This window comes from Dendrobates tinctorius, unplaced genomic scaffold (genome assembly GCF_039654945.1).
Source record: "Dendrobates tinctorius isolate UK_male_01 unplaced genomic scaffold, ASM3965494v1 ptg000001l, whole genome shotgun sequence".
NCBI lineage: Eukaryota > Metazoa > Chordata > Amphibia > Anura > Dendrobatidae > Dendrobates > Dendrobates tinctorius.
The window spans coordinates 5,832,624-5,848,103 of NW_027361669.1; the positions used below are offsets into that span (position 1 = coordinate 5,832,624).

The 15,480-nt window shown below is 40.8% G+C and overlaps 1 protein-coding gene across 5 annotated transcripts in view; it reads right to left on the reverse strand.

Moving 5' to 3' along the window:
- Nucleotides 1–15,480, reverse strand: part of SHROOM1 (shroom family member 1) — a 122,437-nt gene that overhangs the window by 19,585 nt on the left and 87,372 nt on the right. For all 5 annotated transcript variants that reach the window (XM_073558264.1, XM_073559485.1, XM_073558032.1 and 2 more), the window contains exons 2-3: nt 11,641–14,145; nt 6,934–7,001 (exon numbers count right to left, since the gene is read on the reverse strand). In XM_073558264.1, coding sequence (XP_073414365.1) covers nt 6,934–7,001; nt 11,641–14,049 — 2,477 coding nt within the window. In that variant the 5' untranslated portion in view covers nt 14,050–14,145. The remainder of the gene's footprint in view (nt 1–6,933; nt 7,002–11,640; nt 14,146–15,480) is intronic.

Consider the following 15,480-nt stretch of genomic DNA (forward strand, 5'->3'; position numbering starts at 1 on the left):
GGGCATCTCTGCTCCCCACATATAAAATTATTTGAGAAAAAGGGGGATAATTTGAGGAATCTATGATTTAACAAATATTGGGTTTAGTTTCACATGCGTTGTTCACATATATGTTCCCTTGTGGCTTGGCTTTGCTGCCTTCAGTTTATCTACAATGAGCACAGTGCAACCACTTGCACTAGTTTACAAGGTTAAAAGAAAGCTTTTACCATAGTTTTCAGAATTAGGATATTTTCAGCACACTACAAAAACCATATTTAGGTGGGACAGACAGAAAAAAAATAAACACAGATTTTACAGCATATGTTATAGGTGGTCAATTTCTTGCAGATTTTTTTAAAGGATGATTGCAATCTTCATTGAATTCCACAGCATATCTGCATTTAATACAAAGTAGATCTTTAAACTATTTGGAATTATTACACTTTAAACAGTAGATGGTGCGAAATGAAAAAGAAATTAACGTTTAAATCAGCAGTTGCCAGAACAGGCTGAAATGATCCATTTCTTATTTAGTTAGGCAAACAAATACCAGGCTTAAGGCCCCTTTACATTTAGCGATGCACCAGCGATCCCGACAACGATACGACCCGGTCAGGATCGCTGGTGCGATGTAGCGATGCAGCAGCGGTCGTTACTTACCTTTCAAATGCGGCGATCCCGACGTCCTCCCGCCCACGTTCACGCTTCGCTCGTCGACGCCAGCAGGAAGCGCCCGACGAGAAATGGAGCTGCGCGATCAGCGACAGACAGCGGGGGAGCCGGTCGGAGGTAAGTATCACACAGTGATATCGCTGCTGCGTCACAAAATCGGTGACGCTTTAGCGATATCGCTATGTGTAAAGGCCCCTTTACAGTCCTACTCCTAGTTGATGGGTTAAGTTTTATAGGGGATTTCTGCAACAAACTCTTTTTTGCTTCTATAACCTGCCAATCAATTGCATGTAGGTCATACAAGTAGATTATCTTGGTGTTCCAACCATGTGGTGCGCACACTTGGCTGATTGTGGCCATTAAATGACTCACAGTTTAAGTATCCACAGAAACACAGGGAGAACATACAAACTGTAGATGTTGTCCTTGACAGGATTTGAACCAAGGGTAACAGTTTGATTTTTGCTGTTTTTTTGTATTACCATATATAAAAAAAAAATCTTGCAGTTTTCACAATGGCCACTAGGCATACTTTGATACTTCTAATTGCTGTTGGGCATATGGGCATTAGGAGCAGAAAACTGACTCAATAATTATCCTTTCTATACAAGTATTCTTGGCTTCTAATCAGAACATGGTCACATAAGGGCCAATGTCATTATGACGGGGGGGGGACAGTTGAACTTTGACATCACCCACTGTGAATTATGGACCCTGTGTTATCTAGTGTGTATAGTAGTATTAACTTTCATTGTAATCCTGTCTGTCATGATAGTGAGACTGCGGAAAACTTTTCCATAAAGAAAAAGAAGAGTGTCTAGTAGAGTTGAGCGACTTTGGTCAGATCGGGTTTCATGAAACAAAATTTGAGTCGGATGAAACTGGTCCGACTAGGGCAAAAGAAGTCGGAGTTTCGTGCGAAACCCGACCCCAATGCAAGTCAATGGGGAATAAAAGTCGGCATTGAGCGGATGACATTCATCCGCTCAATGCCGATTTTTTTTCCCCATTGACTTGCATTTTGGTTGGGTTTCGGACGAAACCCCGACTTTTTCTGCCCTAGTCGGACCAGTTTCATCCAACTCAAATTTTGTTTCATGAAACCCGATCCGACCAAAGTCGCTCAACTCTAGGGTCTAGTATAAGACTTAGACACAAGAGTGAAATATGCATATTATGTCATATTGAAATATGGGGAGAAAGTTTTTAAAAAAAAATGTAAAACAAAAAAAAAAAAAAATACATGAAACAAATTTTAATTTAAAGACAGTCCTTTTCCGATGTCACATTTGCTTTAATTAGCTCTCATTTGTAAGGAGGTGAAATGTGATGTTTTCTTGTTTCCTTCCTCAGAGTTGTCCCTCCTATGTTAGGCTACTTTCACACTTGCGCTACGAGGCGCAGCGCACGGCCGCGGTGCAGCTCCACCCCCTGCCCCCTCCGGTCAGCTCCTCCTATGGGCGCATGACGCTGCATGCAATCTGCGTACTCTATCGTTAGCATTGGGTACGCAGGCCGTGCGCTGGTATGCTTTTGCCGGCGCATGCGCCCTGTGCATTTGGCGCACGTCGGTAGAGACGGGCCAGATGCTTTACCAGGGGTCACCAAATGTAGTGACTGATTAATTCATGTCTGGGGAGAAACAGGCTGAAGGGAAGGTCGTCATTGCAAGGTCAGGCCAGGAAGGAACTGGGAAGCAGTGTAAGTCGGTCAAGTCCGGGTGGGTACTGCACAGAAGTGACAGCAAGCAAGGGAAAGATGAGAAAGCAAGCAAATGTTATGATGTCCCAACTGTGGATGTAATGTGCAAAATCATAAGTAAAGAAAGTGTTAAAGTTATCTTGAACTGGGTCTCCATTCATGGGGGTCACCTAGAAGAGGGACCGATATTGCCTGGGAAGTGTCCGGGTGAAAATGAATCTAGAGATGCAGGTATGCCGAGGATAAGAATATTATTTGATGTAGGAGAAGGACTGGACAGAGCTGCCACCGGAATACAGGTCACGACTACAGTCCTGTCCCTCCCTTACACATTCACTATGGGAATAAGACTGGTCTCCATCGTTGCCATTTATCTCTTTGCATCACATTGCATGCTATACAGCACTGAATACAATAATCAGTATAAAATCTACGTGGTTTTTATTGGGAAAACAGCCTGTTGGGTATAAAAATTGGCCTCTAATGGAGACAGCAACATACACTGAAATTACAGGACACAGGCTATGAAAAAGGTCCAATGTGGACGTGAAACATTGGCCGTCAATGTTGCAGATACTGGACACATGCTGATCACCCAATAAAACATGTCGATTTTGCACTGCATATTAAGAGCTGCAATTTCCTGATTCCATTACCTTAGATTTAACTATATCCTATGACCGAGCAGCTCCAGTCATACTCGTGAACCATTGGCAATCCTTGAGTCCCTTCCACCAGTCCAGCACTGAACCCTTTATTCCTCAAACACATCAATTAAACTTATGTTGTCACTATAGTTTGTGCTTTGACCTCTGGAATTTTCCTGCTTTTTGCTGAAAGCAGACATCACATTTTACTAAATAGTTGCACGTTGTTGCATTTTTTGCTTAGCATTTTATTACATTTTTTGTTGTGCAACAACTGTATTACCCTTGGCCTAACTAGCCATAATTCTATCTATCTATAAACCTATTCACAGTCAGAAGCCCAGCCCAAAGACTAACCCATACTCTAGTCCTAACTAGTTGGGGTTACAAAAAAAAAAAAAAAAAAATGTAACAAACTCAGTTATTATCAGTGAATTAAAGTAGTATAGAATCATGGTCACTAGATTTGACTCAAAATCTTTATTAGCTGCTTATCAACGATCATATTGGTCGCTGCTAATGCAGAGCGTATTATTCGAGAGGACTGTCGTACACTACTGAGCTCTGCATAGACAGTGATCGAGATGTCAAAAGCTCACTTCATTATAGTTTTGTCATTTCATTTGCTGCCTCGGCAGAACGCAACAGCTCATTGCAATCTTGGCTGCTGCGCTCTGCATAAGCCGCTTCAGATGGGTATTCACTTTATTTGGACATTAAAGGGCAGTGTCTGGGGAGGCGAGAAATTTTTCAACCACAGCTGTGCCATTACATGTAGATAAGCAAGATCTCTTTGGAAAAGTTATCTCCGGTAAGTAATCCAATGTATTTACAACAATAGTCAGCTGTTTTAACGACAGGAGAAGCAGAAGAGCACGCAGTCAATTTTATATAAAAATATACAAAATTTTATTGTGAAATAACAATAGTCTAAGACAAGTAACAAAGAAGTGCTCATGAATAAGTGTGGACAATACGTCCCATGGAACAACCCCTCACATTCCCCTAGATGGAAAACCCGGTAAGCAACACACATGGAAAAAATATATCCTGTCTCATATCATGATACCATGTCAGCATCTAAAGGGTAAGTCGCTGCAACAGCAGTGACCAAATAAGATACAGGAACTGCCTGCTAACAATAATGGTGAGAGTATGCCAAATGCTGGATAAGTCCTAAAGCTGCAGACAAATACCCATGGAGCAACTTACCAGGGAGGGGAGGGAGAGGAGGTTCAGCAGTGAGGCCTCCGACGCGCGATTCGCGACGTCCCCCGCCGCTTTATCGAGGAGGAGAGTAGTTGTAGGAGTCCCCATAGGGTCTTCAAATAGCCCTTGAACCCGGTCACATGACCGGCGTCCACCAATAATAATGGCACTTGCGGCGCATGCGCCATGGCGTCTGCAGGTCCTACACTATAGCGCGGCGTCACACACACTGCGCACGCACCGGGAGACCCGGAGCAGAGCGCACCGTGCTAACAGACGCTGGCCACAGCATGGAGCCACAAACAACATGGCGATGCGCACAGCCATAGATAAACAGTGGATCATGGGAGCAAATGTATATAGCCTAAGATCGGGAGTCTATAAGGGGCCAAAGTGATATATAAATTAACCCTATGTCTCAGTGCTGTGCTGCATACAGACATAGGTAAAGGCCACCGCACTACATGCAATATAATAAATATGCATCAGAGACAATAAATATTAATTTATAAATAAACCAACACAGTGAGCATATAGCAGTACAATGAATATAAATTGAGATAATAAATACATCAAATAAGTATATGAACCACTCCATAAAACGAATTCATTAGAATGTGCAATCAACAGAGGGGCAAGTAACCACAAATATAGATATAGCATGAGTAAAGCATGATGCCAATTGACGAATCTATAAAAGGCTTCCATGGATATACTTGATGGTACGAGGGAATTTAAAATCAAACAACGGATATCATGTGGCACGTCAAATGACATCTATTACGCCACTTGTCCGTGTCCTAAAATCTATGTGGGCCTCACCACGAGGGAGCTGAGGGTGCGAGTACATGAAAATGTGCGGGACATTGGTGCAGCCAGGACCGCATCTGATCCCACGGAGCTTAAAACCATTCCATGACATTTCTGGGCGCATCATAATTGTGATGCGGGGCTGTTAAAAATTAGGGGGATCGATGCGTTACATATGGGTATAAGGGGTGGTGACTACAAAAAAGTCCTCGGGCAAATGGAGGTGAAATGGATTGTCCGATTGGACACCATGAGCCCTAGAGGACTTAATGAGTCTAAGTTTCACCCCATTCTTATAATCCCTTATTTAATTTGATATTGACCCCCTTCTTTTTCTTCCTCTTGGGTTATAGTGACATTTCTTTCTCCTCCTCTCATGTCTGGATTTGATATGAAGGGACATGTGTGATACTGTTTTTTTCCTTTTTGCTGTGCCCGCATGACTCTAAATCTCCCATGCTGCTCAGCAGTGGATGTTTTTAATTTCCTTTTTTGTTTTTATATCTATTTACCTGTTTTTATATAATTTTTTTCTATTTTCTCAGTTATTATTCAACGTGTCCCTGTCTGATCTTGAACTAGCCCCACACAGCGGATCTGATGTGCTACTTTCTACAATCAAGTATATCCATGGAAGCCTTTATAGATTCATCAATTGGCATCATGCTTTACTCATGCTATATCTATATATGTGGTTACTTGCCCCTCTGTTGATTGCACATTCTAATGAATTCGTTTTATGGAGTGGTTCATATACTTATTTGATGTATTATCTCAATTTATATTCATTGTACTGCTATATGCTCACTGAGTTGGTTTATTTATAAATTAATATTTATTCTCTCTGATACATATTTATTATATTGCATGTAGTGCGGTGGCCTTTACCTATGTCTGTATGCAGCACAGCACTGAGACATAGGGTTAATTTATATATCACTTTGGCCCCTTATAGACTCCCGATCTTAGGCTATATACATCTGCTCCCATGATCCACTGTTTATCTATGACCGTGCGCATCGCCATGTTGATTGTGGCTCCACGCTGTGGCCGGCATCTGTTAGCACGGTGCGCTCTGCTCCGGGTCTCCCGGCGCGTGCGCAGTGTGTGTGACGCCGCACTACAGTGTAGGACCTGCAGACGCCATGGCGCATGCGCCGCAAGTGCCATTATTATTGGTGGACGCCGGTCATGTGACCGGGTTCAAGGGCTATTTGAAGACCCTATTGGGACTCCTACAACTACTCTCCTCCTCGATAAAGCTGCGGGGGACGTTGCGAAACGCACGTCGGAGGCCTCACTGCTGAACCTCCTCTCCCTCCCCTCCCTGGTAAGTTGCTCCATGGGTATTTGTCTGCAGTATTAGGACTTATCCAGCATTTGGCATACGCCCACCATTATTGTTAGCAGGCAGTTCCTGTATCCTATTTGGTCACTGCTGTTGCAGCGATTTACCCTTTAGATGCTGACATGGTATCATGATATGAGACAGGATATATTTTTTCCATGTGTGTTGCTTACCGGGTTTTCCATCTAGGGGAATGTGAGGGGTTGTTCCATGGGACGTATTGTCCACACTTATTCATGAACACTTCTTTGTTACTTGTCTTGGACTATTGTTATTTAATAATAAAATTTTGTATATTTTTATATAAAATTGACTGCGTGCTCTTCTGCTTCTCCTGTCGTTAATACTAGCTTTTGAGCTTGTGCATATGGTGTTGGAGCTGGGTTGTCCCTTGTCTCCTTATCACCTTATACTTATGGGATTCTTGTTGCCAATAGTCAGCAGTTGTAGATTTTTCAGTGAGTCTTCCACTGTGTTTATTTGATGCAGGATTTTGCTTGGTGCTCAGTGTATGCTGCACATTATTCCATTTTTTTACATAGTCAAAACAATATTTTTCCGTACCTGGTGTCATATACATGGTTATTGCTTGAAAGTGATGACGTGGACGAAGACAAGTGCCCAGCTGGTACCTTAAGGGAGACAAAACATAATTACTGATTACAAAGTTATTGCTGTAAAAAAAGGCACCATAAGCTCTTAGTCACCACCGTAAGATATAGTCTAAGTACTTATATATATCTATATCTCTATCTATATATGTTGCAAATCAAGCAAAACCACTACAAAAAGTTAGTGACCCTTATTTCATCTACTCTTATCCAATCAGATGTTATGCGAATGTGATAAAATAAATAAAGCTATACTTTTGAATTCTGTATACAGTGGGGAAAAAAAGTATTTAGTCAGTCAGCAATAGTGCAAGTTCCACCACTTAAAAAGATGAGAGGCGTCTGTAATTTACATCATAGGTAGACCTCAACTATGGGAGACAAACTGAGAAAAAAAATCCAGAAAATCACATTGTCTGTTTTTTTTTCATTTTATTTGCATATTATGGTGGAAAATAAGTATTTGGTCAGAAAAAAGCAATCAAGATTTCTGGCTCTCACAGACCTGTAACTTCTTCTTTAAGAGTCTCCTCTTTCCTCCACTCATTATCTGTAGTAATGGCACCTGTTTAAACTTGTTATCAGTATAAAAAGACACCTGTGCACACCCTCAAACAGTCTGACTCCAAACTCCACTATGGTGAAGACCAAAGAGCTGTCAAAGGACACCAGAAACAAAATTGTAGCCCTGCACCAGGCTGGGAAGACTGAATCTGCAATAGCCAACCAGCTTGGAGTGAAGAAATCAACTGTGGGAGCAATAATTAGAAAATGGAAGACATACAAGACCACTGATAATCTCCCTCGATCTGGTGCTCCACGCAAAATCCCACCCCGTGGGGTCAGAATGATCACAAGAACGGTGAGCAAAAATCCCAGAACCACGCGGAGGGACCTAGTGAATGAACTGCAGAGAGCTGGGACCAATGTAACAAGGCCTACCATAAGTAACACACTACGCCACCATGGACTCAGATCCTGCTGTGCCAGACGTGTCCCACTGCTTAAGCCTGTACATGTCCGGGCCCGTCTGAAGTTTGCTAGAGAGCATTTGGATGATCCAGAGGAGTTTTGGGAGAATGTCCTATGGTCTGATGAAACCAAACTGGAACTGTTTGGTAGAAACACAACATGTCGTGTTTGGAGGAAAAAGAATACCGAGTTGCATCCATCAAACACCATACCTACTGTAAAGCATGGTGGTGGAAACATCATGCTTTGGGGCTGTTTCTCTGCAAAGGGGCCAGGACGACTGATCCGGGTACATGAAAGAATGAATGGGGCCATGTATCGTGAGATTTTGAGTGCAAACCTCCTTCCATCAGCAAGGGCATTGAAGATGAAACATGGCTGGGTCTTTCAACATGACAATGATCCAAAGCACACCGCCAGGGCAACGAAGGAGTGGCTTCGTAAGAAGCATTTCAAGGTCCTGGAGTGGCCTAGCCAGTCTCCATATCTCAACCCTATAGAAAACCTTTGGAGGGAGTTGAAAGTCCGTGTTGCCAAGCGAAAAGCCAAAAACATCACTGCTCTAGAGGAGATCTGCATGGAGGAATGGGCCAACATACCAACAACAGTGTGTGGCAACCTTGTGAAGACTTACAGAAAACGTTTGACCTCTGTCATTGCCAACAAGGGATATATCACAAAGTATTGAGATGAAATTTTGTTTCTGACCAAATACTTATTTTCCACCATAATATGCAAATAAAATGAAAAAAAAAAACAGACAATGTGATTTTCTGGATTTTTTTTTCTCAGTTTGTCTCCCATAGTTGAGGTCTACCTATGATGTAAATTACAGACGCCTCTCATCTTTTTAAGTGGTGGAACTTGCACTATTGCTGACTGACTAAATACTTTTTTTCCCCACTGTATTATGTGTTTGTAGGAATTAGCAAAAATTATACAAAAAAAGTTAGCGTTACTTAAAAGAAATGCACCAAAATTGGGGTCAAATGCATACGCCAAATTTGTAGATATTTATATGGACACACATACAGTTCTGTTTCACCTGGCAAATTCTTGAGACTGGCATTCCACTGTTCTTCTTTTCTTCAGCTGTGCCATATTATATTCTAACCGGCAGAGCAGTTGTTCATCAGAGAAACATGCGACCCTTCTACGATACGTACAATTTAGGGTGCGCTTTGTCAAACTTTACAGCAGATGCCATATAACTTTGAGTACACTAAAAGCTATATATAATGCCTTCCATAAGATGGCAAGTGTGCATAAAAATGTACCGTAATCTGTAAACGGGTCATCACATAAAAAATATCCAATAATTAAACTTCTTACTCCAATTGATAAGTTATCAAGTACTTGCCGATCACCCAACATCTTAAAATGACACTGCAATGACATTTTAGAAGTCAGCAGCTTCACAGTGATTGGGGATTCGACTGAAAGCCAGATTTCCCATAGAGAAAACAGGGTTTATTACTATCTAGATCTTTCCAGATGGCTGTATACACAGTGCTCATAAAGCTTGGGGAATATAGTTTATGGAGCTCTAGCTTCCTGTCCTACCGATGTGATACCATTGCAGGCAGGGAGGGTGAACATACCAGCCTCAATTGCATAAGATATCCACAATGTATGTATAGCAATTCAACATTTATATTATTATATACATTAATCTAAATGTTGACTTGCGCTATCCACCTCCTACCCAAAAGATCTTTCATGACCTTATTGGGGGATTATCCAGTTTAAAACTGGTAAAACTGTACTTTTGTGAAACCTGGCCAAAATCAAAATGACAAAAGTGATAAACTTTATAACATATCTCATCACAGGGTTCTGCTTTTTTTCTCCACTTTTGAGCCACTTCTTGCCCTCCCTCCTGAACTCACCATCCACTCTGGGAAAAAATACAGCTCAACTCCATCTGGCTCAAGACAAGTTGGATTGTCAGCACAGTGAGGTGTCAGGTTACACTTCCCATTATACTCTATCGAGTGGGGAAGGTGATCGAGAGTGAGAAGTGGGTAGAGGCAAACAAAAAGATCCTGCTTAGCTTTCTAGTAAGTCTTTTATCTCACTTGAGAGTTGGATTCACATGTACACTGCTCAATACGGCTGTGTAATATCCTCAATGCTTCTGTATCTTTGAGCTAACTAAAGAATGTGCTGTCTTTGGGAGATATCATTGCTGCTAGTTTTCCAACACCAGCTCAGAGTAAATTTATTATTGAGATAAATCTACTAAAACTCTTGTACATGCCCTCATCTCCTGCAACACTCTCCTCTGTGGCCTCCCTGCTAACTCTCTTGCACCACTCCAGTCTGTCCTCAACTCTGCTGCCCGACTAATCCACCTCTCTCCTCGCTACTCCCCTGTCTCTCCCCTCTGCAAATCCCTCCACTGGCTCCCAATTCACCAACGCATCCAGTTCAAACTACTAACACTGACCTACAAAGCCATCCACAGCCTTTACCCTCCCTATATCTCTGAACTAATCTCCCACTATCTTCCCTCACGTAATCTTCGATCCTCCCAAGACCTCCTACTCTCCACACTTATTCATTCCTCACACAACCGCCTTTAAGAGTTCTCCTGAATATCCCCTATCCTCTGGAATTCCATGCTTCAACACGTCCGATTATCCACCACCCTCGGATCCGTCAAACGGAACCTGAAAACCCATCTTTTCAGGAAAGCTTACAGCCTGCAATAACCATTCTGCCGCGTCACCACTGCTAGAGCCGCCGCCTCAAAACCACCAGAGCTGCTGCACCCCCGACCTTCTGTCTCTTCCCCACTATCCCGTAGAATGTAAGTCCGCAGAGGACAGGGTCCTCTCCCCTCTGTACCAGTCCGTCATTGTAAATTTGTTTACTGTTAACGATATCTATTACTTTGTATACCCTTCTCATGTACAGCACCATGGAAATAATGGCGCTATATAAATAAATAATAATAGAGTGGAAAGTTGTTGAAAAGGATGGATGCAACTCATATAATGGCCAGAAACAGAGTCATCATGTAGACAGTACAGTTTATTCTGAAAATGTACTGAAAAGCAGTTATCCTTTAAAATGTGATCCAATGTTGTAGAACATGCAAGAAGGTTCAATTTTTATTAAATACATTACTATACTATAGCATTATACTATAGTATGTACTATGATTTGCGCTATAGTGAATGTCATGATGTCAACACTGAAACAACTAAAAAGATATTTAATAAACTTTGGTATTAAAGGAACTGTCCTAATTTGACAACATACATTATGTCTTACTATAGGAGGTGGATGTCAGAGGAGATCTCCTCTGGAGGATATTTGGCATCATCATTATATTGTGACCTACTGTATATAATGTGTCATGTAATACATTTCTCCATTCATTGGAACGCCCAAAGTGAGGGCAGCTTAGGAGTCCAATGGGTTGTCAGTGATTAAATGATTGATGACCTTTCCCATTTTAAAAACGTGCACACAAAGATAGTCATCAACCACATGGTAAGACCACCCAAACCCTTAGTGAGCATAGATTTAAATGACTAATGGAATCAATTATACCTGAACCTTTTCACACAAATTTATATATAAAAGCGTGTTCAACTCCTGTTGTTCTATAGCAGGTTACCTGCAGATCTAACAGAAAATGTAACATGACAGATTAACGTAAAGAAATTAAACAAAGTACCTGAGGATGATTAACGGATTTTGAGTATTTCTGGGAATCAGCTGCTGAAGAATCTTCAAAAGAACATTTATCAATTAAAGGAGATTGATCAAGGTAATTTTTATCTTTGACATTCACAGCTTTATCTACAGTTAGGATATCCTTTATAGGCTCTCCTTGAGACATCTTTAGGGGTCTATTATTCCATGTGACTGTAGCATCATAGGAAGAAGAGGCACCAGTAGATCTTCTATGGTAATATGGTAATGGAAGATCATTACTTGACATCTCATTTGTTAAATATTTCCATTCGGATGAAGACTTTATTCCTGACTGTTTCTGAATTTGAGACTGGAGAATACTGCTTGGCCTTTGATTTGCTTTTCGCTCCATATACTCTACAAGAGCATTGTGCTGGATTTGCTTTAGCTCGGTCTTTGAAAGATTTGAAGAAGAAAGTGTTCGTTCTTTGTCTGTAGACTTCATCCTATGCTCACCTAATTTGGCTTGACTTGATACCTCATTATCCCATACTGGAAAAGGGTTATGTACTCCAAGGTGGTCAAGTTTTTCAGGCTCAGAGTAACATAACTTTCTTTGCTCCTTTGTGAGTCGTTTTCTTCCACCAATTCGAGAGATGATGGACTTTTCTGGCTCCTCTTTTTTGTGATTGTTGTCCACCACAGTTTTTGGCTGGACCAATTTAGCATCATTTGAGCCAGATAATGAATATGATCGTACATGATCTAAGGAAGGTCTTTTGGGAGCATTCCATTTTAGTCTTACTGGCAAACTCATCTGCAGGTCTCTTCTTTTAAAAGATGTTTCTCTCAAGACCTTTTTCTGGGCAATCTTAAGTTGTTCCCTATAGTCATACATAAAAGTCTCTTCGGATGAAGTTAAACCATCAGTGCTCTCGCATTCACTACAGTCAATGACAGAATTATCTACAAGTTGTGTGTGACTTTTAGTTTTCGAGAGAGGTCTTTCTGGGTCAGGTACCTGCATTGTTGCAGAGTTGCCCATTTCCGGATGGTTCTTTGGTTCTTTATTTGAATCTAGAATCTTAGGTTGATGTTTAAAGTTTAGCATAACTAAAGAACTATTCCTTCCGCCAGCAAGATGATACAGCATTGGGGTTGAGGCCTTAGTAATTTTCTCTCTGGTTAATGCACTTAAGTTAGAAGTTAAAGGAATAGTCACCTCTTGTTCTTGGGAAAGCAAAGGGATTGATTTTATTGTTGCATCTTTTTGGATGTGTGTTTTCGAGAACTTTTGGAGATCATCACGATTCAGTGATTTTGAAGGGTGTTCAAACAACTCTTCACTGGGCCTGCTGTAAAGTGTTTGGCATTTTTTTGCCTGCAAATCTTTGCATTTTATATCCCATTGTCCAACGCTGTCACATTCCAGGTCCTTCATGTTCTGGAATTCTGGTTGATATTGTTCTTTGCACATTTGATAATGTGCCAGATCCTCGACTTCACGGTTTGTTCCTTCATCATTATAACAATTGGTATCTTGAGCTAACTTCCAAGAACCACTCCTAACTTCATTTTTTTCTAATTCAAGTTCATTGAGTGAACGTCTTGTGCTTTTGGTGGCTATTGCTTCACTCGGGCAATCAGTAAATAAATTCAATATATTGCTGGGACTTTGTTCTTCTCTTTCCACATTGTTCAGTTGGCATGTCTCTAAATCTTTTTGATCATAGTCTGTATTTATCACGCAAGGGGAAATATTTTCATTGACAATACAATTAGAATTACGCGATTTAGCTAAATAAGATGTAAAATGAGGATGATCCTTTTTTGACCGATTGCAGGATGTAACACTTGACTGGTCCCATTCTCCCTGTATAGAGTCTCTTACCCAAGTAGGGCTGTTATCTTCAATATAATGCCGACTAAATTTGTGTTCGGGGGACGAAAGGTCACTTGTGCTTGTAGGACTTCTCTTACTCTTGTGGTTGAAATGATCTTCAAATTCCCTGGTTTTGTCGGACTGTTCAAAGTGCTGAATAGTGGTGAAATAATTATTTCTCATTAGAGGTACCTGGGAGCTATTGCTTAACCTAGTGGTTCTATTGGAGGGATAATTTTTAGATGAACAATCTTCATAATCCACATTCTGTTGAAAATTTCTTTGGTCTGCTGCACTTGGACTATATATTGCTTTGACATAGTCAGAGTCAAGATAAGAAATCTGTTCGGCATTTAAGTGACAATTAGCATGTTGGAATGGCTGATAGTCTGTAACATAGGAACTACCGGAAAATGAACTGTAGGCCGAGTCCACCACAGCCGCCATAGTTTTTATAGGTGAGGAACTCCGAGCACAGCCATCTGAGATCAGTTTTTGTTGAAGATCTGAAATACCACCTGTATTTCTTATACTCCAGTTTTCTATTGCATTTCCAAATGAAGACATCACTAAGGGAAGGAAGGTGGGATTTTTGCAAGGTTAAAATATTGAAGATTCAGTCAACAGTCATTTTCTTTAAATTTCATGCTCCAATATATTGCCCTAAAGAAAAAACAAAAAAAATATCAATTGAGAAAACAAATCAAAAGTGTTTTACATCATGTACTTTAGTGGGTATTCCCAAGATCACAACGTATGTATCCATATCCCACTACACATGCATAACTGCCACTGCATTCAAAACAGCATATACCATCGCTCTTCAACCAGTTCAAGTGAACCCAAAAATTTACTTCTTTAGGACAATTAGCAATGGGGAACACATAAGAGCAATATTACATAATCTGCTTGTAAAATGCCTGAACCGCTCTTATGTGATGCATTGTGCATTGGAGTCCTCAATTTTTTCTAAACTATTTATTGAACTCTCAGCTCAAAAGTTTACAACAAATCAAATACAGAAAGGTTTTTCATGGTGTACATTGTTGCAAAATCAACATATACAAGACGTGTATTCAATATAAAACCGTAAAACACACCAAAAACCAATACAATTACAAAATCAATATTGTAATATCCATTCGTCCACAGCTCGTGACTCAACTGCTCTCCAGCATTAGGAATCAGAACGTTGGAAACATATAGGCTCAGATCACTCTACCAAGGTCAAAATGTAGGTGTGACCTGAAGGTATTAGAAGAATAGGAGGTTGTAGGAGAAGCAAACCACCCTTCCCACACTTAATCACATTTTTTATGACATCCTCTATTTTTGTATAACAAAACTTCCGTAGGGAATTGTTATATTAATTAAATTCTTTCATTGAGAAAAGGGGTCTGTGCCCATCCACTTGATGACATTCACCTTCCTGGCCAGGAAGAGAGCTTCCTGGTGAAAGATATACGATTATGGTGGGTCCCATTAAACAGACCTCTGGTGTGTGGGATGGTTATTCCCAAGATGTCTTCCAGTAATTCCAACACCTCTCTTCAGAACACACAGATGCAAGTGCATTCCCATGCCATGTGCAAACAGTCTGTGCCAGACATTCTGCACCAAATGACAGAGTGGCACTGTCTACCCATTTTCTGAAGCTTTTTAAAAGATTTAAATAAGATTGGTGTAAGAAGTATAGCTGTATAATTTTGTTATTGATTACAGAAGACACAAGCATCTCCTCCAAATCTTCCAGTTAGATGTGGTTATCCTAGCTCTCCACCTCTCTTCAACAGAGTTGTTTTGAGGCTACCTTCATGCTTAGCAAGTGTGTGTATAACCTTAAAATCAGCACCTTAGGTTCTTGGGTCATGAGAATGCCAATCATAGGAGAGTTTGAGTTTGGCTACCAATTAAGGAGAATTGACTGTGTACAACGTGTCAAAGATGCAAATATTTATAGAAGATAGTTCTACAGATATTATGCTCTTCTTGCAAGTT